The sequence below is a fragment of the Aethalodelphis obliquidens genome, unplaced genomic scaffold, assembly GCF_003676395.1.
Source record: "Aethalodelphis obliquidens isolate GAN/ISIS:26980383/991018 unplaced genomic scaffold, ASM367639v1 scaffold28, whole genome shotgun sequence".
NCBI classification, from domain to species: domain Eukaryota; kingdom Metazoa; phylum Chordata; class Mammalia; order Artiodactyla; family Delphinidae; genus Aethalodelphis; species Aethalodelphis obliquidens.
Window position 1 is genome coordinate 17436984 of NW_020837972.1, and position 27997 is coordinate 17464980.

Below are 27997 nucleotides of genomic sequence, written 5' to 3' on the forward strand. Positions count from 1 at the left end.
GGCGGCGCCTTACGGCGGGCGGCCTCGCGGTGCCTAGGCGCGGGCGGCCGGCCTGGCTCGCTCAGTCGCGCGGAGCCGGGCCCAGGAACGCAGGCGGCGGCAGGATGAACAGCATCAAGAACGTGCCGGCGCGGGTGCTGAGCCGAAGGCCTGGCCACAGCCTGGAGGCCGAGCGCGAGCAGTTCGACAAGACCCAGGCGAGCGGCGGGGCGGCGGGCGGGCGGCGCTGTCCCCCCTTCCCCTCACACGCGTCCCTCGGGGCCCGGCCTGCGCCCGCCTCCAGAGCTCCGGGAGCTCGGGCCGCTCCCCGGACCCCTTGCTTCCCGGCCATCTGGGGGCCCCCGGCCGCATCTCGGCCGCGGCCACCCAGCTCCCCGGCCTTCGCCGCCCGAGCCGACCCGCGCGCAGGTGAACCGGAAGCGCGAGCCGGCGCCCGGGCCCGAGGTGGCGGGGGACCGGGGTGGCAGGGGACTGGGATGCAGCCGGGGACTGAGATGCGACCGGGGGACCAGGTGGCCAGGCGACCGAGGTGTCTAGGGACTGAGAGGCGGCCGGGGACCGAGGTGGCTAGGAGCCGAGACGTGGGAGGGGCCAGGTGGAGGGAGCCGAGACGCGGCTGGGGGCCAGGTGGGGTCAAGGTGCGTCCCGGGCCTGGGTGCGCCCGGCCGGGGCGGCCCGACTGGATTTCTCCGCCCTGGCCGCGCCGCCTCTCCCGGGCTCTCTCTACTTTTCCCACGGCTTAAAAGAATGCCCCCTCCTCGGAAAGCAATGCATTTCCTTAAAGGAAACTCCCTGCTTCCTTTTCTCCTGAGCTGTTTTTCAGGGCCGCACAATATCTTATTATCTGCTGGGCGAAAAGTTTCACGTCTGTAGCCAGACTTGTTTGCCCGAGCGCTGGCCCACGTATAAACAGGTTCACACCCCCTTATTAAATGACGGCGCCTGACAGACAGAAACTTCCTAGGGCTCCCTTCCTGCACTTCCCACGCGCCCGCATCTCTTCCAGAGGGTGGCCTATCCTGGGAGGGTTATTTTAAAAATGAAACAATGACGGGGGTGTGTATTTGTCCATGTGTTCCTGCTGAGACCACACTGATGAGGGCGTTGCTGTTTCTGGTTTTCTGTTCCTTTTTATTTGACAAACACTGAGGTATTCTTATGCCTGGGGGAGGGGGGGGAGCATACTGGGTTTTTTGCCAAAGTAAGTCAACCAGGACTGAAACAGCAGAAAATTTTTACTTTAGAAATAAACCATGGACTTCCCTGGCGGTCCAGTGGTTAAGACCCCACGCCCCCAGTGCAGGGGGCACGGGTTCAATCCCTGGTCCGGGAACTAAGATCCCGCACGACGCGGCCAAAAAAACCCCAGAAAACAAAAACCAAAAGCCAGAAGGAACCCACTCACTCCTGTCTAAAGTAGGATGATGACATTTGTGTCTGCCGTTAGCAAGGTCCTTCCCACCTCTCCCTGCCAGGAGCAATGACTTGTGCGGTGTCTTTCAATTCAAGTTAGCACATGCAGCCTACAATAACTTTTGTTTTGAAGTAAGAAAAAATGCAGGGGAAACATCTAACCTTTGTGCTTGAGATTAACAAGGAAAATGATAAAACCTTGGCTCTATAAAAGACTAGTGCTGAACCAGCCGAGCCGCAAATTATTAATTTAGCCTTTGTTGTCATCATCATCATCTGGCCCCTGGTGTATTTTCAGCCCGGATAGCCCGTCATAAAAACACATGTGGCATTTAATTTAAAATCATTAATACATAATTAATTGTGCCAGGAACTTGCGGAAGGAAGGGGAGAAAATTTTAATTGGCAGAGAGAATCTGGATGTTGTCAGAAGATTTATTCATTCACTGATTTTTTTGTTTTTTCTGTGGTTTTGAAGAGCTATAAAGAGGTCAGATTGCTACATAGAGGAGATGGAATTTAAAGGGCCAAGTTCATTGATCTTACTCTTAAATTATTTTAAATCAAGGGCAAGCTTTCTGAATGTCAAAGAGAAAGCATCTCTGATACAGGACAACTTATTCTGGTGGTTGGTTTGGTAAACAAGAGGGTGTTTTGTTTTTGCTGGTTGGGTTTTTCTCATGAATAATTCTTTCTAATAGGTGAATCTCATAGGATTTACCCATTCCAGGGCTATTTTCTGGAAACATGGAATTCAGGTTCAGTGTCTAGATTTGATTATCTTCAGAGTGACTTATTGAGGGATGTAGGAATCAGGTTTTGTGCATGGTTAATATTTAATTAGATCGCTCCCGGAAATATCTAGTGAGCTGCCAGCCAGACCTCATTGGTGGAAAGGACGAGGAGAGCTGAGGTTGCTGCTTACACGTCTCCTTCTGGACAGAAAATAGTATATCCGACCCACCGACATACCTTCCCTTTGGTCTGCACTGCCTGTGGCTTCACGTTGACCACAGCGTCCTGTGTAGCAGAGGGGCACTTTGGTTTCCTCAGAACTTAAGTCCCCTACCATCCCGCCAGCCTCGCTTTTCCTCCTGGGTTTCTGGGTCAAGAGGAGGAAAAATGCTTCCATATTTGCTTTCTTGACTGGCCACACCCTGTTTTGCAAAAAGGTTCCTTCTCCGCCCCAGTTGGGAGTGTGAAGGAAGGGGGCAGTCATGCATCCTTCGTGTGGCAGGTACTTGTGTTTGCTGTATGATGTGGGTATGCGAGTGTGTGTGTGTGTAATCCCAGGGGCACTGTCCAGAAAGCTGGTCTATTCTTCCCCAAGACTTTAGTCCCTTTGGTGATAAAACCCCTTTTCAAACTGGAAGTGACAAAATTGTATTGGCTTTTTGTTGTTGTAGTATTCTGAATGCAGAATAGTGTGGCATACGGTATACCTGTATGTTCTGAACCTGAAAATTGATTGTCTCGTTAAAAAGATGGTGTGGTACCATGGAAAGCGGTAACTAACACCTGAGTGCTAGCCTGTGTTCCTGGTGCTTAACTCCTGTTTCCTGGTCTATAAAAATAGAGATAATTCCATCTACTTCCTAGGGCTGTTTTAAGGGATAGAAATGGTGGGGTGGGCTAAAGAGGGACCCCTCAAAGATGTCCACGTCCTAATTCCTGGAACCTGTAAATATGTTACAGCCCTGGGTAAGAAAATGCTAATCAGCTGACCTTAAAAATAGGGGGCGTAGCCTGGGTTATCCAGGTGGGCCCAGTATAATCACGGGGCATTTAAATGTGGAAGAGGGAGGCCAGGGAGGAGGTCAGGGTGGTGTGAGGTGAGGACAACGCCACCAGACATCGCTGGCTTTGAAGCTGGAGGAACGTAGGTGTCCTCTAGAAGCTGGAAGAGGCAAAGCAGTGGACTCTTCCACGGAGCCTCTAGGAAGAAACGCAGCCCTGCTGGCACCTTGATTTTAGCCCCGGAAGACCCGTTTTGGACTTCTGACCTCCAGAACAGTAAGATGATAAATTTGTGTCGTTTTAAACCACTGAGCCAATAGTGGCCGTTTGTTGTAGCAGCAGTAGGCCACGAATACCTACAGGATGCAAAACACGTAGTACAGTGCTCTGCAAATGGTCAGCTAGCCATCTTTCTCCCTTCCCCACCCCCAAAAAGCTTTATTTGAGAACTGTTTCATACCTTCCATGAGGGAGGAGATCCGTCTTTGAGGTATAGCATGGGTGAGGACTCAGCAGATTGGAGTCCTGGAAATGCTAAACTCCAACCTTGCTTCTTCCTTGTCTAAGTGCGCCTTTGCCATCTGGGCCTCGGTTTCCCCTGCAGGAAATGGAAACAGAGCCCAAAAGCTTCCTGTAAGGTTAGGATGAGAGAGGGGCCACGCGGCTCAGTACACCAGGCCCGGCGGGGAAGAAGGGCATTAGATACAGGCATTCGGGGTAAAGCTCCGCAGGTGTTAGGGGTTTTCTGGTGGGGTGGGAGCTGTGGAGGGGGGAGCAGCAGGTGGAAAACTGTTCGTAGGTCCAATTTTCCAGGTCAGTGACGTGTCCCTTCTGCAGCCTCTGTGGAACTGCAATCTTGTAAAAATTAACATTTATTGACACTCAGGGCTTCTCAGGCCAGCTCACATTAGAAAAACGCTGTCCAGTAGAAACAGAATAGGAGCCACGTGTATCGTTTTTAGATTACTTAACCACACTAAGACGCAAACAGAAACGGGAAATTCACTTTAATCATATATTTTATTTAGCCCAGTGTATCCAAAATATAGCCGCTCCAACACGTAATCACTATAAAAATTATGAATTATACATTCTTTTCCTCCTACCAAGTCTTCAAACTCCGTTTTGTGTTTGTTATAGCACATCTCAATTTGGGCTCACAGTTCAGGCCTTCATTAGCCACACGTGGGCAGCAGCTACTGGATTGGACTCAGGGTGTTAGAATCACCTGGGGCGCTTTTAAACTCTGTCTAAATGCTGGAGATTTGGAGTGATTTGGCTTGGATTGGAGTCCTGGGCGCATAGGTCTATTTTCTTTTTTTTTTTTTTGCGGTACGCGGGCCTCTCACAGTTGTGGCCTCTCCCGTTGCGGAGCACAGGCTCCAGATGCGCAGGCTCAGCGGCCATGGCTTATGGGCCCAGCCGCTCCGCGGCATGTAGGGATCTTCCCGGACTGGGGCACGAACCCGTGTCCCCTGCATCGGCAGGCGGACTCTCAACCACTGCGCCGCCAGGGAAGCCTGGTCTGTTTTCTTAAAGTTCCCTAACCAGGAATTCTTTAGAATCTCATTACTGAAGGCAAGCCACAGGACACAGACAGGTGTTTGGGAACTTGAGTTTCTGGTTCGAAGGCTGTTCCCAAATTGGCAATAGTCTTTTGGACTCCCATCCTTTGCAAAATGTTTCCTCTGCTCTGACTTCTCTTCCCACATATGCCAACACCCCCTCTGCCAGGCAGGCAGACTTATGCACACTCCCTTTTTTAAACAAAATTTTATTGAAGTATATTTGATTTACAATGTTGTGTTTAATTTCTGTCGTACAGCACAGTGACTCCGTTATACGTATATATTCTTTTCTATTGTGGTTCATCACAGGATATTGACTATAGTTCCCTGTGCTCTACAGTAGGACCTTGTTGTTTATCCATCCCATATGTAATGGTTTACATCTGCTGACCCCAAACTCCGTCCTTCCCTCCCCCCCGCCCCTTGGCAACCACAAGTCTGTTCTCTAGTCTGTAAGTCTGCTTTTGTTTTGTATTTGGGTTCATTTGTGTCGTATTTTAGATTCCACATGTAAGTGATATCGTACGGTATTTATCTTTCTCTTTCTGACTCGCTTCACTTAGTATGATAATCTCTAGGTTCATCCATTTTGCTACAAATGGTATTATTTCATTCTTTTTAATGGCTTTATAATATTCCATTGTGTGTGTGTATATATATATGTATATATATACATACCACATTTTTATCCATCTATCTCGGTGGACATTTAGGCTGTTTCCGTGTCTTGGCTATTGTGAATAGTTATACACGCTCCCTTTCTGTCTTCGTGTGGCATTACCACACTGTTAGCTACCAACCCCTTTCTGGGCCTCATTTAAATGTTTATTTTAAAAAAGTTCCCCCACCCCCAAGCTTGGGAGGAAATCTAAACCACATGGTGAAAGCCAGAACCTCCCCCCCCAGCTCCACCCACGTCGGTCAGCTCCCTGAGGGCAGGGGCAAGGGGCCTGGCACCCACTGCAGGCTGGTCGAATGGCCAAAGAACAGAGGTGAGCGAGGCTTTCTGAAAAGGAAGAGAGAAAGAACCAGGCTCACGACCCCCAGGATGCTGCCTGCAGAGCCTTGAGTGAGCTGCCCCAGCGGCACTTGCCTTCCTCCCCGGCCCCGGGAGGTGGGCCAGCTGCGGCGGGCAGTGAGCTGTGCCCTTCCTTCCAGCTGCGCTGCTGTCGCACGCCCCTCGGACACCCTCCACCTGCTTCTGCCACATCAGCCAGCTTGGTGATGCTCAGGGCAGCTGCTGACTTCCTGGTTCCTGGGGTTTCCTGCCGCAGGCCCCCTGGGCTCCCCGGGTATCCGGTGACCTGTTGGTTCAGGCTGGGGTGGGGTTGTGGCTGCTCGTCCTCCCCTCCCCCTCCCCATCTTTGTACGTTTGTCCCACGACACGTTCATGAGGGGCCACTTACTGTGTACGTGTGGGCTTGCTTCTGGTGCTCTGGGATGTGCTACGGGAAGATGAAGATCATTCTCATCCCCTCCAAGGGTTTTCGTCTTGACGAAGGAGGTGGGAGGTGAACAGGTGTGCTGTGGCAGAGCTGTTAAGAGCGAGACTCTGTGCCTCAGTCTCCTCGTCTGCAATGTGGATATAATCGTAGTGCCCGAGTCATGGAGGATTTGCAGGATGACACAGCTCCTGGGGCGGAGTGAATGCTGCACTGAACGGCTGTTGGCTGTTACGTTGTGTATGGGAAGGTGGGCTGGACTGAAGAAATGGAAATGATGCCCCCTTGGTTCCGTCCCTGAGCTTCTAGTTGAGCGTCTGTGAATGGGGAGATGGGGCTGTGGGGGAGGGCAGTAGATCCGCCACGGGGGTTGGGCGGACTTGGGAAGGTGGGGAGCAGCCCGTTCCTGGAAGAGCGATCCTGCGGTGCCCCGTGCTCCAGGACGGCAGGGCCTGCTCCCAGGTGACACCGTCCTCTGGAAGATACTCTGGTGGGGAGCCCCGGGGAGGTGCCCCAGGGAGGAGCCCCAGGGAGGTCGGGGGAAGCCGGCCCTCCTGACCTTGCCCCCAGGCCAGCGTCCCATTTGTGAATAAAACCTGCCTGGGCACTGAGTCCAACAGTGCGAAGTGGAAACTCTGGAGTCGAGTCTAGGCCTGCTTGGCGGGGGGACAGGGAAACGCAGCCGGCTAACCTGAGCTGGGGCCTGAAGAGCCTTTGCCAGCCGGCCGCGCTGTCAGCGATACCCTTCCCCCCAGCCCGCTCCCCCCAGCTCCACCTGACTCCAGGGTGGACTCAAATATCACCTTGTTTGCGAAGCCGTCAACCGCTTTCCTCCTTCCCGAGCCTTACTAGGCTGCCCTAGTTCTCATAATATTATTCCCACTATTCCCGTCTCCCCAAACCCTGCAGCTGAACCGGCAGGAGTGGACGGCCGTGAGGTCGGGCGTGTGTTTAGATCCAGGGTCACGGAGAAGGGATTGCATTGCCTCCCCCTCCGAGCCCCTAAGCACTACCCTCTGAGCCCCAAGATCCTCAGGCACGGACAGTGTTGGCTCCTTGTGTGCTAGCACCCAGGACTGCCCGGTTCGGGGGACCCGCTCGGCATGCGTGTGCTGAATAATGGTGCCACGGGGGCCCGTGGGTCTCCCTTTTTTGATGCTGCCACTCAGTGAGGCCTAAAAAGCCATGGCTCCCACTGCAGTGAAGGACTGAGTTCTTGGAGAAAAGTTTAGTAGAGGTGGAGTTGTTTTTCCTCTTGCTGAAATAAACACAACCTTCAAATGCATTAGGTTCTCCCGCCAGGGAGTGGCTCAGCCCCCTGGCTTGTGGGACAGACAGGTCTATGGAGTGGTGTCACCAGGGCCCAGGCAAGGAGCTGCCCAGGCTGGCTCCCTGTCCATCCTGGAGGCGGGACTCGGGCCATGTCCTCCTCTCCTATCTCTTCCTCCTCATGTGTCACCTGCAGAGCCCGGGGGAGAGGTGGCAGTGTCCCCCAGTGAGCCTCATGCTGGTGGATGGCAGGATCCTGCCGGGGGCTCCTGCAGAGGAGCAGCGGCCGCAGCGCGGGCCTCCCTGCAGTTTCATAAATGGTCGAAGGATTGAGAGGCCCGGACAGAGCAGGCACTGGGGGGCGTGAATAAAGGGAAGAGACGGTTGAATCGCAGGATGGTGTTGCTGCCCTGACTTCCCTCTGCCGAAATGACTGAGCTGCAGACCTCTGGCCCAGAGCTCCCCACCGCTTTGCCTGCGACTGCATTCAGCCGCCTCCTCGGCTACAGAAATCCTGTGTTTGGTTTCATCAATGGCCTTTGAGGTGGCAAAGCATTTGAATGAGATCTTTCTGTCCTTCAAACAACTCTTTGGAAACACTAAAGCAGGATAACCCACCTCTCTGCCAGTCCCTGTGACCCGGCTCTTTGAAGGATGTTTTTTTGTCCCTGCCAAGTGCCACCGTGAAGCGCGTCATGATAACAGTACAAGGAGGATTGAGTCTGATTCATTTCAGGGTTGATTTTTAAAAATAGAAAATGTTTTATAGTTGCCTTTACTATATAACTATAGTGGATAAATTTTTAGCTAGAGAAAGAGACACACACACTGCCTTGAATTTAACCAGTACTTATATTTGAAAGAGCTTTCGTTCATTCAAGTATTCACTCTTTCATTCATCCAGTAAAGATTTATTGACCTCCAGGCACGGGTTTCGGGACTGGAGGTACAGCAGGTAGCAAGACCAACAGGATTTGTTGTACCAAGTACGTCTGTTCAGGGGTCAGAGGTAGAAACAGAATACATGGTAAACAAGATAGTTTCAGGGGGGCTTCCCTGGTGGTGCAGTGGTTGAGAGTCCGCCTGCCGATGTGGGGGACACAGGTTCGTGCCCCGGTCCGGGAAGATCCCACATGCCACAGAGCGGCTGGGTCCGTGAGCCATGGCCGCTGAGCCTGCGCGTCTGGAGCCTGTGCTCCGCAACGGGAGAGGCCACAACAGTGAGAGGCCCGCGTACCGCAAAAAAAAAAAAGATAGTTTCAGGGAATAAATGTCCTGGGTGAAAGTAACCAGGAGGAAGCTATCTGTGTGGAGGGAGGGCTGCTTTAGCTAGGATGGTTGGGGGAGACCCCCCCCAGGAGGGGCGTTTTAACTCAGAGCAGGGTGACCCCAGAAGCACAGCCGGGCTTGGGGGTGGGACCAGGCTTGTCCTGTTTGAGGAACAGAAGGAAGACGGTGTGGCTAGAACAAAGCTAGATGTTCCAGACACACTTTGTGTGTGTTTGCATTCTCAAAGAGTTCAAGGTTTTTTTGCTCCTGCTTCCCAGACGGGAAAGGGGAAGCTTCTAAAGTGAAGGCGCCCCTGTGGGTCAGAGTGGATGGGACCGGGGTCTGTGCGCTGGGGTGCCATGGCTGGCAATGGTGGAACTGGGTGAGCAGACCTGTATTTGGCCCCGTTCACGTGGGCTCCTGGGGAAGGGGTCTCCCCGAGTCCACGTTCCTCTGCTGTGCAGAGCTCCCCACGGCCTGGAGGACGTCAGATCTTGCAGAGAACGTCCAGGGCTGCAGCCTCTGCGGTCACTTGGTTCTGACCCCCTGCAGGGGCTGTGGGTTTCTAGAATGGTGTGGCCAGTGTTGGTGCGCACCGGGCTGTGGCCTCATGCGCCACTGTCCTGCTCTATCCTCAGTGACCGTCCTCTCCCCGTGGCTCTTCCTGGGGCCCCTTTGTCTGGCATGCAGCCCCACAGGCGACGGGGCAGGGAAGGGCTTGCTGTGTGCAATTGCTGACCAGAGCGTCCCAGCTTGGTTGCCCGGCTTCGCTGACAGCGTCCACACCCCAAGGCTTCTGTCTCGAGTCCACAGCAGGGGCCGAGGCTCTTGGGAATATCACCTCCTGGGGCTCCTGCCCCGGCCCCGCTGCCTCAGCTGGTCGCCTCTCCTGAACCAGCAGCTAGATGCTTTCTCGTGTGTCCCTGGGAGTCACCTGTCCAGGGACAAGTGCCACTGGTGGCTCTGTCTGGCCTGGTCTGGGGATTGCCTCCTCAGGCTTGACTCCCAGGGCCTCTGCTGGCACCAGATGGGGCTTTTATGTGACGAACAAGAACGAGATTGTTCTGGAAGCAGGGGCAGGTGTGTCCTGAGGCTCTGGCTCCCATGGACCCAGTGGGGCCCTTGTAAGAGGCCTTCCCAGACGTCCCCACCCTGGCTGCAGGACACAAGCCGCCCCGGGAGGGAGCCGAGCTGAAGGCCCAGAGGGGGCCCCAGGGTCCGAAGGCCTCGCCTGCGGGAATGGGGGAGCCGTGGGGGAGCCCCCTGAGCTGCTCGGGGCCACACAGTTGCTGTTCTTACCTGCGGTTTGAACGAATCCTGGATCCAGAACCTGTGTTTTGACTTGGAGTTGGGCCAGGTCCTCCCTGAGTGACACCAGGCCCTCGGGAGCTGGGTCCCTGCAGGGGGACAAAGGGGGACCAGAGGACGCGCGCGCTGGCGCACGGCTCCCTTAGCCCGGCCCCTCCCCCAGTGAGAGGCTGAGGGGACAGTCTACAGAGCCAGCAGCCTGCTCGACCCGGCTCAACGGGGGAGGGTTGTCTATGTGCGGACAGTGCCTAGAATAGTGCCTGTGTTCGTCATTGTGACCTTGAGCTTTGATTTCCTCATCCACATGCTTCAAGGGTTACTTAGGAGATTAAACGAGATGATAATGGTGAGGTGCTCGGCACGGTGCCTGGCACATGGCTGAACTCGATAAAAATCATTTTATTATTCATTTACTGAGGCCAGTTTGCTGGCCTCTGGCCTGAGATATGCCTCCTGCCAGCTTCCTGGTGCCGGCAATTCTGGCTGTGTCTCCAGAGCCTGCTAGAGCCTTTCCACCCCTCGGCCTTGTCCCCCGCCGCCCTCCGGAGGGTCAGGCCCCTCGCTGCGAGGTGGCTCCCTGGGCCTGGGCTCGGGATTTTTCCAGCACAGAAGGAGCAGCGGTGGTCTGAATGGCCGTGACACTGTTTAGTCACCCACCCTCAGGGCTCTGAGAAGCGCGCCTCTGCCTGCCCTCCAGCTCCCTCCCCCAGAGCCCCCCTGGGCATATCTGGGGGTGTCAGAGACCCACCGTTACCGCTCTTGTCCTGCTTGGCTGCTCCCTGCCCCCCATCCATGGCCACTCAGAGGTCGAGTGGGAAGTCAGATAAACAGATCCCCAAGACGGTCGCCACCTGCCCCCCCCCCCCCCCCCCCCCCCCCCCCCCCCCCCCCCCAGACCGCCCCCCCCCCCCCCCCCCCCCCCCCCCCAGGACCCTCTCTCTCCGGCTCTGGCTCGTCCATCTCGGCACCCAGGCCCCTAATCAATCCATTCCACTCGAAGTTTCTGTGTCCCAGAAGGCTCTCTCCATGGCAATTGATCCCGCCTGTCGTGAGGGATTATACTTGCTGTTGTCAGAACTGCCCCTGTACCAGGGCGGAAGGAAGCCTTCTGCAGGCTGGCAAGCTAGAGAGAGCCCACACGATGGTCCCCGGTGCCCCTCTGACCGCCCCTCCTCCTTCAGGCTTCCTACAGTCGCTCGTTGGGCTGGTGTGAGGATGCCATGCTTGTGTAGACGGAACCAGATGTTGCAGTCAGAGCTGCACCTGGACTGTAAACCCAGGAGCTAAGCCACGTCAGTCGCCCAGCACAGATTCCAGGGCTGAGGAGAGGAGCCCCAGTGCTCTCCCCGCCTCTGCGGCCCGCTCAGGACGGGCAGGGGAGGGACGGGCATCCCGGGGGCCTGCCGCCCCCTCCTGGGACGGGGCTTGGCTGCCGCGCCTGGCGGAAAAGCAGGCTTGTGCAGTGTCCACAGACCCGCCTCTGTGTGAGCACTGTGCCTCCTTGTGAGGCCTCCCGGTCCACACATCTGCCGCCTGCACACAGCAGGGCCGTGTTCCCGCCGGGAGGGACCCTGTTCCTACAGCCGGCGCGGGGAGCGGGCGGCACCGCTTGGGCGGAGGGGGCCAGACAGACTCCCGGGTGCCTGAGTCACCACTTCTCTGTGGGGCCCGGGAGCCTCCCTCACTGCCTCTGAAGACCTTCCATGTGCCAGGCACCGTTTAGGGGCTGGGGCCACAGCAGCCCCAGAGAGGCGGAACCACTCCCCCTCCCCCCCACCCCCCGTGGTGTAGACGTGGGCTGGGAGTGGGGGGAGGACAAGAGACAAATAAGGAAGACACTGTTGGGTGCGGACCACACGGAGAAGCATAAATCGGCAGATTTAAGTAGAGTGGCGGCAGGGAGGGGACAGGCGAGCAGATTCCCCAGAGGGGAGGGGCAGGCACTCTTTCCGGGGGTCCGGGGCCCAGCCATGAGGGCGCTCCGTATACATTTGGACCGACGGTGAAGTAAAAGCCTGTGCCCAGCGGCCTCTGGGGAAGGCTGCGCGGTGGGAATGCTTACCCTGGGCCGCCGGCCCCACCAGCCCATCCCTTCAGGGCGTCTCTGCTTCTCCTCTCCAGCTGCAGGCCCTGGGGGGGAGGGGGGTCAGCATGCCCCTCGTGGGCATCTGCGGAGGACAGAGCACTTGCTGGGACTGCAGGTGGCATCTTTGCATCCCCGGCCTCCTGGGTAGCTTGCTCTGCCTGTGTGACTTTGGCTCTGCTCTGTTCTTGCCTGGGATCTTCTGAACAGGTGGCAGTCATCAGAGCCAGCTCAAGTGTCAGGGCAGCTGGGGGATGGGGTTACACACCCTCCTGAGACAGGCACTCCCGGCTTATGGGCTGGTGTCTCTTCCCAGCTCTGTACCTGTACTGGAGGGAGGTACCTGGGAGCTGGATAGCAGAATCGTTCAGGACACAGCCAGACCTGCCTTTGCCCTTATTAGCTGTACGGACGAGATACCCCAACTCCCTGAGCCTCAGTTTCCTCATCAGGAAAGTGGGGCCACGCCCACTCGCTAGGGTTGCTGCTGGGAGCGTGTTGCCTGTCCCTGGCGCAGGGGAGCAAGTGCCCGGGAATTGCCGGTTGTCGATTGTTGTCCTCATCGCTGCTGCTGTGGGCAGAGTTCTGCCTGGCGGGGCGTGATGTTCACGGGGCCGGGAACGGTACACTCGGGGTCCGGCCTCTCTCACGGTGATGCCTGTGGAGGGAAGGCAGGCGCTGGGGCCTCGGGGAGGCCGAGTTGGCAGAGGATCGGCAAACACAGAACAGATGGTGAGGGAGCCCTCGTGTCTGGCTCGCTGAGGCTTGGAGTGTAAGAGGTGCCAGAGCCTGTCTGCGTTCCTCTCAGGACCCCGGTACTGCGAGGCCAGAGCCACTCCCCCAGCCCAGCCTTGACGCTGGGAGAGTCGTCCGTGTCCCAGGGGCCTGGTGTGCTGCGTGCTGCAGACCCGCTCTCCCCGAGCCCCGGGGAATGGCCACAATGGGCGCTGTGTGTGAAAGGAGGTCAGCCAGCCTTGCTGGGGTGGGTGCGAGGGGCTAGCCCAGCCCCCAGCAGCTCCTAGGTCCGTGAGTCTGAGCAGAAAGCGCAGCCATGGCTCTCGGGGGTTGCTTTTCTTACAGAGGAAATCTCACTGCTTTGAAAAGCAGGACCACAGTAGGGTCACAGCAGACTGTAGATGAGAGAAGTCACCTCCTTGCCCAGCAGGGGCAGTTAATATTGTGCCCAGGCCAGAGGTGGAGAGCACAGTGGCCTCTGGTTTAAAAAGAAAGAAAGCTCTTCTGCCCCTCGGGGCTCCCTCTCCGCCCTGTCCCGCTCCCGCCGCTGCTGGGCCTGCTGTGGACAAGTCCACGCAGGGCCGGGCTGCAGGGTGAGCGCACAGCTTGCCCTGCTCAGCGAGCCCCCTGGACGGCCTGGGGCAGTGTGGGCCCTGGTGGAGGACCTGTGGGAGACGTGGGAGAATCGGCTGACCTGGAGAGGAGTCTGCACTGGTCAGGGACCTCATCCTGTCCCTCCCACCAATGGCACCGGCAGCTCTTCTCATTCGGTCCACAGCACAGATGCCCCCAGCTCGGGGCTGGGTGGGTGGACAGAGGCTTACAAGACCTGCCGCCAGGTACAGAATTAAAACATATTCATAAGTAAACCCAGGGCCGGCGGTGGTTCCTGGGTGAGTGGGATGGGGGTGACAGTAAGTGCCCTGAGCCTGTGTGAGGGAGCAGTCACATCCAGGAAGACTTCTCGGAAGAGGTGGTGTTGAACTAAGGGGGACGAGACAAGACTCCAGCAGCTGGAGGTGGGAGGGGACGTGCATCGAGGATGAGTTTGCCGCTTGCTCAGGGCCTGAGTGGTAGCAGCATGTGTGCTAAGCGGGTCCCCCTTCCTGCCACCCCTGGTGGGGCTGCAGTCGCTGTTTGTGTCGGTGGGGGTGGGAGCTGAGTCAGGATTCGTCCAGGATGCATGTGGACAGGCGATGGGACCTGGTTTATCCTGGTTTTCCACAAAGTGGCTGTGAGGCCTCATGTCTCCAGGCCGTGCCCCGTGGTAAAGTAGGGGTGACGTGCATGTTTTGGTGGAGTGCAAGAGGGCTCAGGCCACAGCAGCCTCTCCCAGAGGAGAGACCTGATGGAGGATGTCCTGCGGGGACTGGCGGCTCCCCTGGGGCCCAGGGGCTACGCCTTCTGGGGAAAAGGAATCACACGCAGCTTTCAGATCAGAGTTGCTCTCCTGCAGCACAAGCCGGCTTTCGTCCTTACCTCCCAGGCCTCTGGAAGCTCTGTGTGCTTGTGGCATCGGGTCTTAGCTGTAGTTTGAGCTGCACATGTCACGTGAAGAAGGGCCTTGAGTGGTCTGGTTTGCTTAGGATAGAGAATTTCTATTTTTCCCTTATCTCTACTCTCGCCTTTAACCGGCTGGAAGGATCGGTCCTGTCTGTGTGTCGCCCCTTCCCCCTTTGGGTGGTCTCTCCCAGGAAGCCTGCCGGGTGGGTTTCTGACCTCTGCCTCCTCTGTTCCCTCCCAGGCCATCAGCATCAGCAAAGCCATCAACACCCAGGAGGCCCCTGTGAAGGAGAAGCATGCCCGGCGTATCCTCCCTGCTGCCAGCGGCCTCCGTCCCTCTGGGCCCCAGGGGAGGCGGGGAGGGTGAAGAGGACGTGGGGGAAGTGAATTAGGGGAGCAGTGGGCGCGCCAGATGGCCTGATGAGGGGCGTCCCCTGTGGCCTTGGGCCAGCCTCGCTCAGCTCCTTCAAGACTCTGAGTCCCATCTCAGGAAGGCCCCTATTGTCTTAGGCCCTGGGCCCAGCTGAATCCGTGGGGCGTGACCTCGCCCTTTCTCTTGCTTGGCTGAGAGCCGTAGCTCTTGGTGAGCTGTGGCCTACCGGGAGGGAGGGGTGTGGGGAGGGGGAGGGCGGCCTTCCACCCGCCTCTCTGCGCTCAGTTCAGCTGCACCTGCTGAGCACCCGACCTCCCCCACGCTTGAGTCCCTGCTGCCTGCACTTGGCCTTGACCCTGGTAGGCATCATCCTGGGCACTCACCACGAGAAGGGGGCCTTCACCTTCTGGTCCTATGCCATCGGGCTGCCGCTTCCTAGCAGCTCCATCCTCAGCTGGAAGTTCTGCCACGTCCTCCACAAGGTCCTTCGAGATGGGCACCCCAACGTGAGTAGCCACTGTTCCGGGGGCCTGGGCCCTCCGTCTGCCGCCTCTTGAACACCCCAGGGAGGCCCAGAGCCGCATCCTTTGAAATGAGGGCTGTCCCGGCGTCTGTGTCCCTCAGCTCCGGGTTGGCCCACCCTGCCTGCTGCCTGCACCCCGTACATGGGAGCAAGTGTCGGGACCGCCCCCCCCGCCCCGCCGACGAAGGCTCTGGCTCCTTCATCCTCCCTCCTCGTCTCCCCCTCTGGGCAGGTGCTGCACGACTGCCAGCGGTACCGGAGCAACATCCGGGAGATCGGAGACTTGTGGGTAGGTGCAGGGAGCGGGCATGGTGGCCTTAGCGCCTCGCCAGCAACAACACTCGGAAAGTCCACTGCCATCCTGCTTGGCACACAGGCCCGAGGGGGGAACAGAGCACCTGCAGTGGTGCCCCCCGCCTCCTCCTCCCAGCACAGTTAGAGCCGTGTTCAATGGGGCCATGGCGGCGGGTGATGAGCATCAGTAAATGAAATTGAGCCTTGCTTTTAAGCCCTGGCGCAGAAGTCCCAAACACATCCCTAACGGGCCCTCCGGCTCCAGAAATCAGCAGCCCTTCAGTCCCTGTGAGTTCACTACCCCACCCTGAGTCTGGGTAAGTGGTGCAGACTCTGAGCCCCCAAGACCGGCAGCTTCTGAATCTTGGAAGTCTGCATTTTCAGCAGGCTCTCCAGAAGTGTCTCATCCACAGTGAAGTCTCAGAGCCCCAGGAGCTTGTATTCTAGATCCACTCCACGACCCTCAGGAATTAGGGGCATCCCCTGGGTGGAGAGAGGGCTTCTGGCCTTATCTGCCCTCTGGGAGCACTGCTGGGGCCCCAGCAGCCGGGGCGGGGGCCAGGTGGCCTCTGGGAACTGACCGGCTTGCAGAGGGGACGCCCCTTGAAGTAAGGAAGGTGGCGTCCCTGGTGCCATCTGCAGATGTGGGCCCAGCAGGCGTGGCCGCAGGGGACGTGGTGTCTGGAGGCGGCTGCGAGGAGGATGTGTTCACGCGCCCGTCGGAACGTACCTCCCCAGCCCCCACCAGCATTTCAATAGAGTGTCCCACCTCAGAATTGGCCTCTTGCCCTGGACGAGGAGCTCTCTTGTCCCGAGCGTCTCTCTGGCAAGAGTGAGAAGAAGAGACCGATAGGCAGAGAGGGGGCTGGCAGAGGCCCTTGGGAAAGGAGGTTGGCCACCTCTGGTGGGTTGAGCAATGGTGGTTGAATGAATAAGTGACAGCATGGGAGGCTGAAGGATTGACACCCTGCTCATCATCTTGCATCTTCCGGCCTCGCCTTCCTTGTTTGCCATGCGGGGTTCCTGGGCAAGCTCATGGGCAGTGTGTCCTTACCCAGGGCCCTTTCTCCACAGGGCCATTTGCATGACCGATATGGGCAGCTGGTGAATATTTACACCAAACTCTTGCTGACCAAGATCTCCTTCCACCTCAAGGTAGTTTCCTCGGGGGAATCGTGGGGCTGGTGGGACCCTGGGCTCTTCCCTCCAAGATGTCTCAGAGGGTGGGATCTGTCCTGTCCCCACCTGGCCCAAGGGGGAGCTTGGGACAGATGGCAGGGAAGTCAGAAGGCCCGGAGGCGTTTCCCGGCGCGGGAGGTGGTCTTAGCCCCGCCCTCAGCTCCAGGTGGACGTCCCATCCTCTGTGTCTTGGTCTCTGGAGTCACTGCCCGGGGCAGATGGTGGCTCCACAGGCTAGGGGGCTTTTCCAGCCCCTTCCCTCCCTCAAAAGCTAGAAGCGGTGCTGGGCCAGAGCTGAGAGGGGCTGCGGTTGAGTGGGGGTGTCCTCTCCGCAGCACCCCGAGTTCCCTGCGGGCCTGGAGGTGACAGACGAGGTGTTGGAGAAGGCCGCTGGGACCGACGTCAACAACGTGTGAGTCCCCCGGTTTCCCGTCTGTTCCTGCGGCGTTCCTCACCCAGGTTCCCACCGGGGGCCGTGCTCTGTCTGGGGCTGGAGGTCGTCATGTGCCCAGGAGCTGTGGCTAAGGCTAAAGGGACGGGGCTTACTTGGAGCGGGGCATTTTGGCTGAAGGACTGCCGTCTGTGCATCCGTGCAAGGGCGTGTGCGTGGACTGTGCTCCCCCTCCCGCCTGGTGGTTCTCGCAGGGCCATGCCCCGCACCCCTCCCGCTCATCTCTCCCTCCTCCTTCCCCTGTAGCTTCCAGCTCACCGTGGAGATGTTCGATTACATGGACTGTGCGCTGAAGCTCTCTGAATCAGGTGAGCCAGCCGAGGGGCTGACCCGGGGCCTGCTGCCTCTGGGGGCCAGCCATTCTTGAACACACCGGCCCCCTGGGACCACACTCCCACCAGGAGCAGGTCACGGGGCCTCCAGGTGCCCCCAGAGCATGGGAGGGAGAGGCCTTTACCGCCCCTGCAGGACGCCAGGCAGGCGGTACGTCCAGGGAACAGTCCCGGCCGAAGGAAACCCACTCTGGCACCAAGGCGCGGGGTGGGGGGTTGCCGGGGGTGCCAGGAGCCACCTCTTCAGGTTCCCGATCCACCTCCCAGCTGAGCCTGCCCCGAGGCAGTTGGTTTCGACCTTCTTGCCCGTTCTCTGCTGTCAAAGGCCTCTGAGTCAGGTCAGAGTTCCCAGCCCAGGAGCGCGGTAGCTGTTGAACAGGAAATCTCAGGGGATCACCCTCTTGGGGTTGCGGGGATGAGTGTTTTCAGTGGGAGCTTCGGAACAACTTGTGGGTGACTCAATGCTCTCCACGGGAGAGTGAAAGGCAAAGGCCTTTTTAATGGAAAACCAGGAATGAGGAAGAGGTGCCTGGGCATCCTCCTGGCGCCGGGGGCTGGACCCTGAGGCTGGGTGAGTCTGGGGGCAGCTGTGCTGCAGAGATGGGCCTCTCCCCAGTCGCCACGATGGGAGGCGGAGAAAGCCCACAGCCAGTGCCCACACCCCTGGTGCCAGCGTCTCCCTGAGAGTGTGAGGGGAGTGGGCGTTCCCCGCCCCAGGTTTGTAACAGCTGCAAATGGGAAATGTCCTGAATGCCCTTCAGCTGAGAAATGGCTGCATTGTGTTTTCAAATGCAAAATAGTATTCTGCGTGTATTTTAATTGTTTACAAGGAAAATGTACTTGACGTGACATGTAATTAAGTTTTAAGCGGGTGAGGGACAGCACTTGGGGCCTTCCTCCTCGTCCCTTCCCTCCCAGGCGTCCTTGTGTCACTGTGGAGGTTTGCAGATCGCCCCACCCCAGGCAAGGTGAGAGTAGGCCCGGGTTGGGGGCCACCCATCTGGAACCGTGTCCCACGTGGGCCGCCCTGGGTGTCACGTGCTCATTTCTCTCCTTGCCCCAGAGAGCAAGCCCGTTGCGGGTGGCAGTATGTCTGTCTCTTTCCCTCCTACTTGGTCCGTCGGATGAAAGGCTGATTCTCAAGGTCAGGGGAGATTGACCCCGAATGCAAGTGAGGTTTTGGGGTCCCTTGGGGTTTGCAGAACCGCGTCCTGAGCCCGCTGCTGTGAGACTGACCAAGCCCGGGCCTGTGTCCACATCTGCAGAACGAGGCCTTGGGGCTGCACAGCCTTAGGCCTCCGTCCTTCCCTAGGATTCAGAGTGAGCTGGAAGCCCATGGGTACAGGGCTGTTGAAGTCACCCTGTCTCTCCAGCTCTGCGTCCTGGGCCCACTGCCTGGAAGCTGTCCAGAGACGCTGGCCGAGCTGAGCTGCATTTCCTTTGCCCCCCTCCTTGTGTCACCCCAGTTTGTGGGAGCGCTGGGCCTTGGTCCTCGGCGGCTTCAGTGCACAGGGTCCTTCCTCGCCTCGAGGAGCATGTTGGTGTCCGAGGGCCTGGGGTAGGGTCCCACCGCCTGGCTGGGACTGGTAAAGCCAGTTACCCAGGCCATTGCTCCGTCTTCAAACCCAGCTGTCTAGGTTGCTGCGACAGTGCCGTGAGATGACGGTCAGGGCCAGCGCTCAGCCGCTGTCCTCACTGTGGTCGTCACTATGCCTGTAAGCAGAGTGGGGTCTGCGCCTGCGTCTCCCGGCTCCGCGTGCTCAGGCTCCTCCCGCCCCCACCTTTTTTATTTTTATTTTTTTACAGTTTTCCGGCAGCTCAACACGGCCATTGCCGTGTCCCAGATGTCCTCAGGCCAGTGCCGCCTGGCCCCCCTCATCCAGGTCATCCAGGACTGCAGCCCCCTCTACCACTACACGGTCAAGCTCATGTTCAAGCTGCACTCCTGTGAGTCCCGCTGCCCCCAGCCCTGCCGGCCTCGGCCCCGAGGGTCAGCTGAAGCCCCAGAGGGCTGTGCTGATAGACTGTATCAGGGATGGGAGTCAAGCAGTCTTTAAGATATTTATTAATTAAACATAACAGGAATAAACTCATTACCCACTAACATAAATAACATACTTGTTATAAAAAAAAATCACTATTTTCCAAAACAAAGATTTAGTGGGAAGAGCCACGTAGTTTTACGTGTTTGCAGTTCTCTTAACCGCCTGGCCTCGGAGGCGGCAGCGGGGTGCGCACTGGGCTGGCGGGGAGGACTGGGGGAGGCACGTGGTGGCTCCTTAGTGCTCAGAAAAGGTCTGGGCTGCTGGCTGGGGTCTGTGAGCTGCTCCAGTGTCAACCTTGGGCAAACTCGAGGGAGGGCGACCTGACGGACCAGCAGAGCCCACGTGCGGTGCGCTGTGGTCAGGGTTCTGCCCGTCCCACTCACCGGTTCCTTCCCTCACTCAGTCGAGAGCTGAACTCCTCATAGGGGGTTCTTTGGGCCCTCCTGATGGTGGGTGGGACGCAGCCAGGTGGCAGGTAATCTGTCTAATCTGTGATGGTTTCTAGAACGTGGAGGAGCAGGGAGGGGGAAGGGAGGGAGCAGATCTGAAGTCTCGGGCACAGCAGTGAGCGAGGAGGGAGTCCCCTTACACCTCTCTGCCCCCAGGCCTCCCGGCAGACACCCTGCAAGGCCACCGGGACCGGTTCCATGAGCAGTTTCACAGGTACCAGGCTGGGCCGGGTGGAGGGTGGCGGCGTGTGCTGGGGCTACCGGGCTGGGGCCTGGCTCCTCTGACCTCCCGCCTCCGTCCCCGTCCCCGTCCCCGTCCCCGCAGCCTCAGAAACTTCTTCCGCAGAGCCTCTGACATGCTCTACTTCAAGCGGCTCATCCAGATCCCCCGGCTGCCCGAGGTACCTGCGCCCTCCAGAGGCCGCCGCCAGCCTGCAGCCCTGTTCTGCCCTGGGCTCTGGGCTTGAGGACCGTGGCCGCCTGGCTGGGCGCCATGTGGGGCCTCGTGTGGGCTGTGGGAGCGGCAGAGGGAGGGCCTTCTGCTGGGGGGAGCGCTGGGTCGCTTTCACCCGCTGCCCCCTCAGGGACCCCCCAATTTCCTGCGGGCCTCGGCGCTGGCCGAGCACATCAAGCCGGTGGTGGTGATTCCCGAGGAGGCCCCCGAGGACGAGGAGCCCGAGAACCTCATCGAGATCGGCTCGGGGCCCCCCGCCGCGGAACCAGCGGTGAGCCGCCCCCTCCTCGCTGGGGGCACTGGGGGTGGCTGGGACTCCCTCCTGGCCTGGGGGAGTAGGGGCGGGGGTCACCGAGCTTTGCCGTGGCAGGTGGTGGCTGACCTCTTTGAGCAGACATTTGGACCCCCGAATGGCTCCATGAAGGACGACAGGTGAGGGCCGGGGGAGCCCACCATCGTGGGAAACAGCCTTCCGGGAACTGTGATCCCGAAAGATCTTGTCTGGGGACACAGACCTGAGATGCTCAAACCCCGAGGGGGTGCTGATGAGAGGACCAGTGGCCGTGCCCGGGTCCCCTGATCGTCCCGGTTGAGTGAACTGGAACGCCGGGACCACGCGGGCTGGGGAAGACCACGCGGGCTGGGGAAGACCCCGCCTGACCTCTGTCCCCAGGGACCTCCAGATAGAGACCTTGAAGAGGGAGGTGGAGACGCTCCGCACGGAGCTGGACAAGATCCAGCTGGAGGTGAGGGGCACGGGCGGCGGCGCAGGGGCGGGCGGCTGCCCCGCGCGGGGGACCTACACCCCACCCTCCCGCCGCCCAGGCGCAGCGGTACATGGCGCAGCTGAAGAGCCAGGTGAACGCGCTGGAGGCCGAGCTGGAGGAGCAGCGCAAGCAGAAGCAGAAGGCCCTGGTGGACAACGAGCAGCTGCGCCACGAGGTGGCCCGGCTGCGCGCCGCCCAGCTGGAGGGCGAGCGCCACCAGGGGCTGCGAGAGGAGGCGGAGAGTGCGTGGGCGGGGCGGCAGGGTGGGGCGGGGGGTACGCCGCCGGGCTGGGGGTCACGGCCGTAGCCTCCGCCTCCTCCGCAGAGAAGGCCAGCGCCACCGAGGCGCGCTACAACAAGCTGAAGGAAAAGCACAGCGAGCTCATCACCACGCACGCCGAGCTGCTCCGGAAGGTAGGCCCGGGGGGCGCGGACGGGGGCCGGTGGGAGGAGGGGACCCCGAGCGCAGCCCAGCCGAGCCTGTCCCTGGTCCCCGCCGGTGCAGAACGCAGACACGGCCAAGCAGCTGACGGTGACACAGCAGAGCCAGGAGGAGGTGGCGCGGGTGAAGGAGCAGCTGGCCTTCCAGGTGGAGCAGGTGAAACGGGAGTCAGAGATGAAGGTGCGTCCCGTGATCACAGGCCCTGCCCCGTAGACCCCCAGCTCCATTGCCTCCGTGACGTCCTGTCCCCTCCCGTCGTAGCTGGAGGAGCAGAGTGACCAGCTGGAGAAGCTCAAGAGGGAGCTGGAGGCCAAGGCGGGAGAGCTGGTGCGGGCGCAGGCGGCCCTGAGCCACGCGGAGCAGGTGTGGGCCCTCCCAGGCCGGGCTGCCACGGAGCGGGGCGTGGTTTAGAGCGGCTTGCCCTGGTCTTGGGGTGTGGCTCTGACCCAGCCCCAGGAAGTATACAGGGCACAGGACCCGCTCCTGGGCCCTCAGCCAGCCTTCAGTCTCCTGTGGCCCTAGGGAGGGTCTGTAGATTTGGGTGGGGATGGGGGCGGGCGGGGCCTCTGGAAGCCCTGCTCACCGGCCAGGTGTACACAGAGCGGGTTGGAGCTGAGCTCGAGGCTGGATACGCTGAGTGCGGAGAAGGACACACTGAGCAGCGAAGTGCGGCAGCGGCAGGCTGAGCTGGTGGCAGCCCAGAGCCTGGTGCGGGAGAAGGAGGCGGCGCTGGACCAGGAGCAGCAGCGCAGCTCCAGGGAGAGGGGCGAGCTGCAGGGGCGGCTGGCAGACAAGGTGCGGGCCCACCCCGCCACCCTGCTGCGCACTCTCACCCTGCGTAACAGCTGAATTGGGGCAGAATTCCCTTTTACCATGAGCTGCGTGCCCCGATCCTGAGGGAGCAGCCCAGGCACAGGGGGTGCAGCAGGGCCTCTCGCTAAAGCCCCCTCCCCAGCGAGGGTCTCCGCTGGGGCCTGGCTGGCTCACCGCTGCCTCACCTTCTCCCACCAGGAGTCTCAGGAGCAGGGGCTGCAGCGCAGGCTGCTGGATGAGCAGTTCGCCATGCTGCGGGGCACTGCTGCCGAGGCCGAGCGCATCCTGCAGGACGCCGTGGGCAAGCTAGACGACCCCCTGCACCTGCGCTGCACCAGCTCTCCGGGTAGGGCCGCGGCGGCAGGCGCTCGGGCGTTGCTCTTCCCTCCTCACCCACCCACCCTGAGGGAGGCGGGCAGGAGGGTGCCGGGGCCTCAGGCCAGGCTCTGCCCCTCACCGGTTCTCCCTGTGCTGGCAGACTACCTGGTGAGCAGGGCCCAGGCTGCCCTGGATGCCGTGAGCACCCTGGAGAAGGGCCACGCCCAATACCTGATCTCCAGGGCAGGTGAGTGCAGCTGGGGCCGGCCTGGGCAGGGCAGAGGCCGCCAGCGGTGGTGACCCGGGCCCACGGGCCATTGCCGCCTCCTGCTTTCGGGGCGGTTTCCCACCACAGGCGCCTCTCCAGTAAGCCCCAGCCCGGTTCCAGAGATCAGCCCTTCGGGCCAGGGGTCACAGAGACCCGGGGGTGGTTCCTGCGATGCTGCTTTCCAGCTGCGTGACCTTGGCCCGGCCCCCTCCCACCGAGAGCTGGGGTACTGGAGCCTGTGTGGGCTTGCCAGGCAGGAGAGGCACCACCGGGGCCTGTTCCAGAGCAGCAGCGTTGAGGGTTGTTGTTCTTCCCGCATAGACGCCTCTGCCCTTGTGGCAGCCCTGACCCGGTTCTCCCACCTGGCCGCGGACACCATCGTCCACGGCAGTGCCACCTCCCACCTGGCCCCCACTGACCCTGCTGACCGTAAGTGTGCCCTGGGATTGTCACACGAGCTCCTCCCCGTGGACCTGGGAAAGGGAGGCGGCTGCTGATAGGTCCTGGCGTCAGACCCAGCTAGGGTCTCCCCGGGTTCTCGGCACTGGCTCCCCTCAGCCCTCTCCCCCCAGGCCTGATCGACACCTGCAGGGAGTGTGGAGTGCGGGCGCTGGAGCTCGTGAGGCAGCTGCAGGATCAGCAGGCTCTGCTGCAGGCCCAGCCCAGCCTGGTGCAGACCCCCCTGCAGGGCATCCTTCAGCTGGGCCAGGTGAGGTGTGCAGCCGGGATGCCGAGTGTGGGTCAGGGTCTGCAGGGGGGCGGTGGTGCTGGGCTGGGGTCCCTAGCTTCTCTGCACCTCCTTCCAGTTTGGGCTGAATAGGTGCTCACGTGTAGAACCTGTAGCTGTGGGACACGGGGTGGGTGGGTATAGAGCACTACTCTCTAGGGCCCGGCAGCCCCAGTCTTGCTCCCAGGCTCTGTGGGGTGGCGGGAGGTGGAATCCACCTCCTCTGACTCCTGGATTCCCTCATCCCCCAGGAGCTGAAGCCCAAGATCCTGGACGTGCGTCAGGAGGAACTCGGGGCTGTGGTGGACAAGGAGATGGCGGCCACGTCTGCGGCCATCGAAGATGCGGTGCGGAGAATCGAGGTGAGGACCAGGGTGCAGGAGCCCCGGGGGCGCTGGGGTGAGTGCGGGCTGCACCCCCCTCCGCACTCAGCCTCTGTGCGACGGCCAGACGGCCTCTGCAGGTCAGAGGTGGGAGGGTGGGTGGGGGCACTGGTGTTCGGGCCCTGGGCCTCACCTCCCTGGCTCCGGGGCTGGTCCAGTGCCGGTGTCCCCTTTTCTCGCACGCTGCCCTCCTCCCCACCCACTCAAAGCTCTGCCATTGGTGTAGGACGTGATGAACCAGGCCCGCCATGCCAGCTCTGGGGTGAAGCTGGAGGTGAATGAGAGGTGAGACCTACTTCTGCCCGCCAGTCGCCCCAGGGCGGGTTCCCCAGTTTTTCCAGATGGGGGGGAGGGGCTTCTGCTCTCCTGACTGCTTAGCTCTCCAGAAACAAGGCCTGGGAACCGCAGAGCACGCCCGACCCTGTGGGCCCACCTGCCGAGCACCCTGACGCCCCCGTGGCTTCTGGGGCCGCACTGCAGCTCCTTTTCTCTCTTTTCCTCACCCTTCTGCTCCTCTCAGGATCCTCAACTCCTGCACAGACCTGATGAAGGTGAGTGGCTGGCTGGGACCCAGGGCGGGCCCCGTGCCTGGCCGGGCCCCCAAGAATGACACACGTCTTGGTCTTGGCAGGCCATCCGGCTCCTGGTGACAACATCCACGAGCCTGCAGAAGGAGATCGTGGAGAGCGGCAGGGTGAGCTGGGCCGCTGGTCTCACGGGGCCAGGTGGGACCCCCTCCCTAGCGGGCAGGCTGCACAGCTAGGCCATCGAGGGACAGGTTCCTGAAAGGGGCCTGACTCCAGAGCCCTCTCGGTCGCGGATCACCCGCCCCGTGGCTTAAGCCGACCACGGGACTGTTCTTGGGCATAAGACGCCCGAGTGTGCAGTGCTGACAGGCCCTCCCAGTGCATGCAGCGCACCTGGGAATCCCAGACCAATCCTCCACGGCCCAGGGATGCGCCCTAGTGGCCGGGGTGAGGGGAGGAGGGCCCACCCGCGGGGATCTGTTGCCACCCAGGACGTCCTTGACTGGTCCACCCCGCCCTCCTGTCGCCACTAGGGGGCAGCCACGCAGCAGGAATTTTACGCCAAGAATTCCAGGTGGACGGAAGGCCTCATCTCCGCCTCCAAGGCCGTGGGCTGGGGAGCCACGCAGCTGGTGTATGTTGCCTCAGGTCGGGGGGGCAGCAGGGTGTGTGGTGCTCAGGGTCTGGGGAGGGGTGTTGAGGCGGCCTGCCGTCCAGGGGGTCGGAGACCCAGGCCCTGCCCGGCTCTGCCCCCAGGGAGTCAGCTGACAGGGTGGTGCTTCACACGGGCAAGTACGAGGAGCTCATCGTCTGCTCCCACGAGATCGCGGCCAGCACAGCCCAGCTGGTGGCGGCCTCCAAGGTGAGCCTCCCCTCGGGCTCCTGGGCTCCCGACTGTGGCGGCGGCACCACGTGTGGCGGGGAGACCGTGGGCGTGGGGGTGGTGCAGCCAGCAGGCCGTCCTGCCCCCCCAGGTGAAGGCCGACAAGCACAGCCCACACCTGAGTCGCCTGCAGGAATGCTCTCGCGCCGTCAATGAGATGGCCGCCAGCGTGGTGGCCTCCACCAGGTCGGGCCAGGAGCAGATCGAGGACAGAGGCGAGTGCTGGGGCCCCGGTGCAGCGGCCGGGCTGGGGGCGGGTGCCCAGATGCTTACCCATTCCCCTCTGGCCGCAGACACCATGGACTTCTCCGGCCTCTCCCTCATCAAGCTGAAGAAGCAGGAGATGGAGACCCAGGTGGGCGCCCTCGGCTGTCCCTCTCCAGTCCCCCCTCCTGCCCCCGTCCCTCTCCGGTCCCTTTCCCGCGGCTGAGCTCCGGGAAGGCGGGAGGGCCCCTGGGGCGAGGCCGTGGGCCTGCTGAGCGGCCGCGCACCGGGCTGCAGGTGCGGGTCCTGGAGCTGGAGAAGACGCTGGAGGTGGAGCGCATGCGGCTGGGTGAGCTGCGGAAGCAGCACTACATGCTGGCCGGGGCCGTGGGGACGCCCGGTGCTGATGAGCCCGGCCGGCCCAGCGCTGCCCCCCGCGGTGGGACCTCCAAGAAGCCGCCCCTGGCCCAGAAGCCCAGCGTGGCCCCCAGGCAGGACCAGCAGGTGCGGGGAGTCAGTGCGGGTGGGGGGTGACAGCAGAGGGGCCCCAGGAGTGCTGTCCCGGCCTCTGCTCACTGGCCTGTGGGGCAGCGGGCCTTGGGGATGGTCAGAAGCCACTGACCAGTGGGGGCAGACACGCGGCCCCAGCAACGCAGGGAGCACGGCAGGTGCCAAGGGCTCGTGCCAGGGAAGGGGCAGGGGCCAAGGAGCGGCGGGGTGCCTGGGGCCCGGCGCAAGGCATGTCAGGCACTCCTGGCCGTGGCCACCGAGCCCCCTCACCTTTGACTCCTGCAGCTTGACAAAAAGGATGGCAGCTACGCGGCTCCACTCGTCAACTACTAGCCACTACCACCCCTGCGCCCGAGGGGTCCAGCGGGGAGGCTGACGGCCAGGCCTGGGCCTCGTGGCTGAGGAGCCTCTGAGAAGGCCCAGCCCTCGCTGAGCGCAAGGGCTCAGGGCTGACCGGGGCTGACCGGAGCAGTTCTTCCCGGACGAGAGCCTAGTTACCTGCAACAGGAACTTCTCAGAGCAGCCAGGACCCAGCAGGCCTGAGCCACAGCTCTTCAGGAAATACACGGAGCATTTCTAATATTCTGAGTTAGATCTTTTGTGAGTTTGTGTGCAACACACCAGAAAGCAGGGCTACAGGAAGGGGTGTTTGTTTGGGCCGGGCCTCCCCTGCCCCTGGGACTCGTGGTCTGAGGTTAGAGGTGACTAGAACACAGTCTGTGCTGGCTGTTGGGGACATGGGGAAGACATCACCTGTTCGTGGCCTTCTTGGGACCTGGTGCGGCCTCAGGCAAAGCAGGATGCTCTTAGGTGGGCTGGGGGTAGCGCCCCTTTCTCCTTGGGCCTCGCTCTAGGGCGTCAGTGACCGTGAGCGCTGAGGACGAGACCCTTGCCTGGGAAGGGGGACAGGCCGGGTGCTGCCATCCTCCTGGAGTCTGTTCCTGCTGGAACCTGCGGTGACCCTCCTGCTTCCTGTTTTTCTTTCCCCTGGTCTGGCTGCCCCTCCCCATGCCCAGCCACCTCATTCCTCCCTTTGCCTCCCCATCCCTGGGAGGTTTCCAGCCCTCCCGCAGGCCTCTCCAACTTAGCCAGAAAAAGCCCAGAAACTAGGAGCTGCCTGCGCCCTCTTCGGATCAGATCAAAGGCACCTGGTGCTCCTGGGGCAGGGGGCAGCCCTCCGGGAGGGCTGAACGCGCTCTCCTCGAGCCCCCCGCCTCCTCCTGGGAAGAGGGAGGCCTGGCTGGAAGGAAGAATCTCGGCCTGGAGAGGAGCACAAGGCGGCAGCTCGATTCGCTTTGCGTGTAGTATTTCCTCGTGTTGAAGTGTCTGTCAGATCAGCAATAAACCGCACTTTGACTGTTGTCACCCCACAGTGAGAGGCTGCGCCTGCTTCTTCATTTCTCCAGGGCCAGTACGCTGGGGAGGGGAGGGACCCCCGTAGTTTCTGCAGGAAACAGTGGAACATGGGAGCCACAGAAAACCTTCCCGCTTCCGGTTCTGCCAAGAAGTGTCCGGCTCGTTTCCCGGGAGGTTTGTGACTCTGGGACGCTTGTTTGGGGAGTCTAAGGGCTCTTCTCTGAGAGGCCTCTGTTCCCAGCCAGAGGCCCCCTCGGGTCTTGATCCCCCTCCCCCAGCACTGTTGGAAGCTCCGCCTCTTTCAGGGAGGGAGGGGTGAGGCCGATTCCTCAGTTACAAATCTTACCTGAAGGATTTCACCTGAATTTCACA

General features: G+C 60.5%; 1 protein-coding gene and 1 long non-coding RNA gene across 10 annotated transcripts; one reads left to right on the plus strand and one right to left on the minus strand.

The window, feature by feature from the left end:
* On the plus strand, window positions 1-27641 carry HIP1R (huntingtin interacting protein 1 related). Of its 9 annotated transcripts, XM_027124941.1 has the most exons (33): window positions 137-197; window positions 14569-14632; window positions 15064-15206; window positions 15456-15512; window positions 15733-15805; window positions 16592-16672; window positions 17032-17108; window positions 17394-17455; window positions 19286-19426; window positions 20130-20187; window positions 20299-20374; window positions 20558-20698; window positions 20798-20859; window positions 21101-21173; window positions 21253-21436; window positions 21520-21608; window positions 21700-21816; window positions 21898-21999; window positions 22237-22431; window positions 22648-22795; window positions 22928-23014; window positions 23357-23464; window positions 23608-23744; window positions 24014-24124; window positions 24372-24430; window positions 24626-24696; window positions 24777-24839; window positions 25206-25320; window positions 25429-25534; window positions 25647-25770; window positions 25849-25910; window positions 26057-26263; window positions 26555-27641. In XM_027124941.1, exons 2-33 carry the CDS (start codon window positions 14624-14626, stop codon window positions 26600-26602), a joined length of 3186 nt encoding a protein of 1061 aa, XP_026980742.1. In that variant the 5' UTR covers window positions 137-197; window positions 14569-14623; the 3' UTR covers window positions 26603-27641. The 9 variants fall into 9 exon arrangements, 8 of the variants coding, with proteins under 8 accessions (XP_026980740.1, XP_026980741.1, XP_026980744.1 ...); XM_027124939.1 differs by lacking the exon at window positions 15733-15805 and having other exon boundaries at window positions 1-197; XM_027124940.1 differs by lacking the exon at window positions 15733-15805 and having other exon boundaries at window positions 1-197; window positions 24666-24696; window positions 25206-25306.
* Window positions 18848-20417, minus strand: LOC113629936 (uncharacterized). The gene is made up of 2 exons (XR_003436762.1): window positions 19908-20417; window positions 18848-19192 (listed from the first exon to the last, which is right to left on the minus strand). It is a non-coding gene; the product is annotated as an uncharacterized LOC113629936 (long non-coding RNA).
* Window positions 27642-27997: the final 356 nt, after the last annotated feature.

What these genes read in the sequence shown, in the direction of transcription:
- HIP1R (XM_027124939.1), top strand. Translation starts at nt 105, where the DNA reads ATGAACAGCATCAAGAACGTGCCGGCGCGGGTGCTGAGCCGAAGGCCT. An exon ending in CCCCCGCCGCGGAACCAGCG is followed by an intron (nt 20,699 to 20,797) that starts GTGAGCCGCCCC and finishes TTGCCGTGGCAG; the next exon opens with GTGGTGGCTGACCTCTTTGA. An exon ending in GGAGCAGATCGAGGACAGAG is followed by an intron (nt 25,771 to 25,848) that starts GCGAGTGCTGGG and finishes CTCTGGCCGCAG; the next exon opens with ACACCATGGACTTCTCCGGC.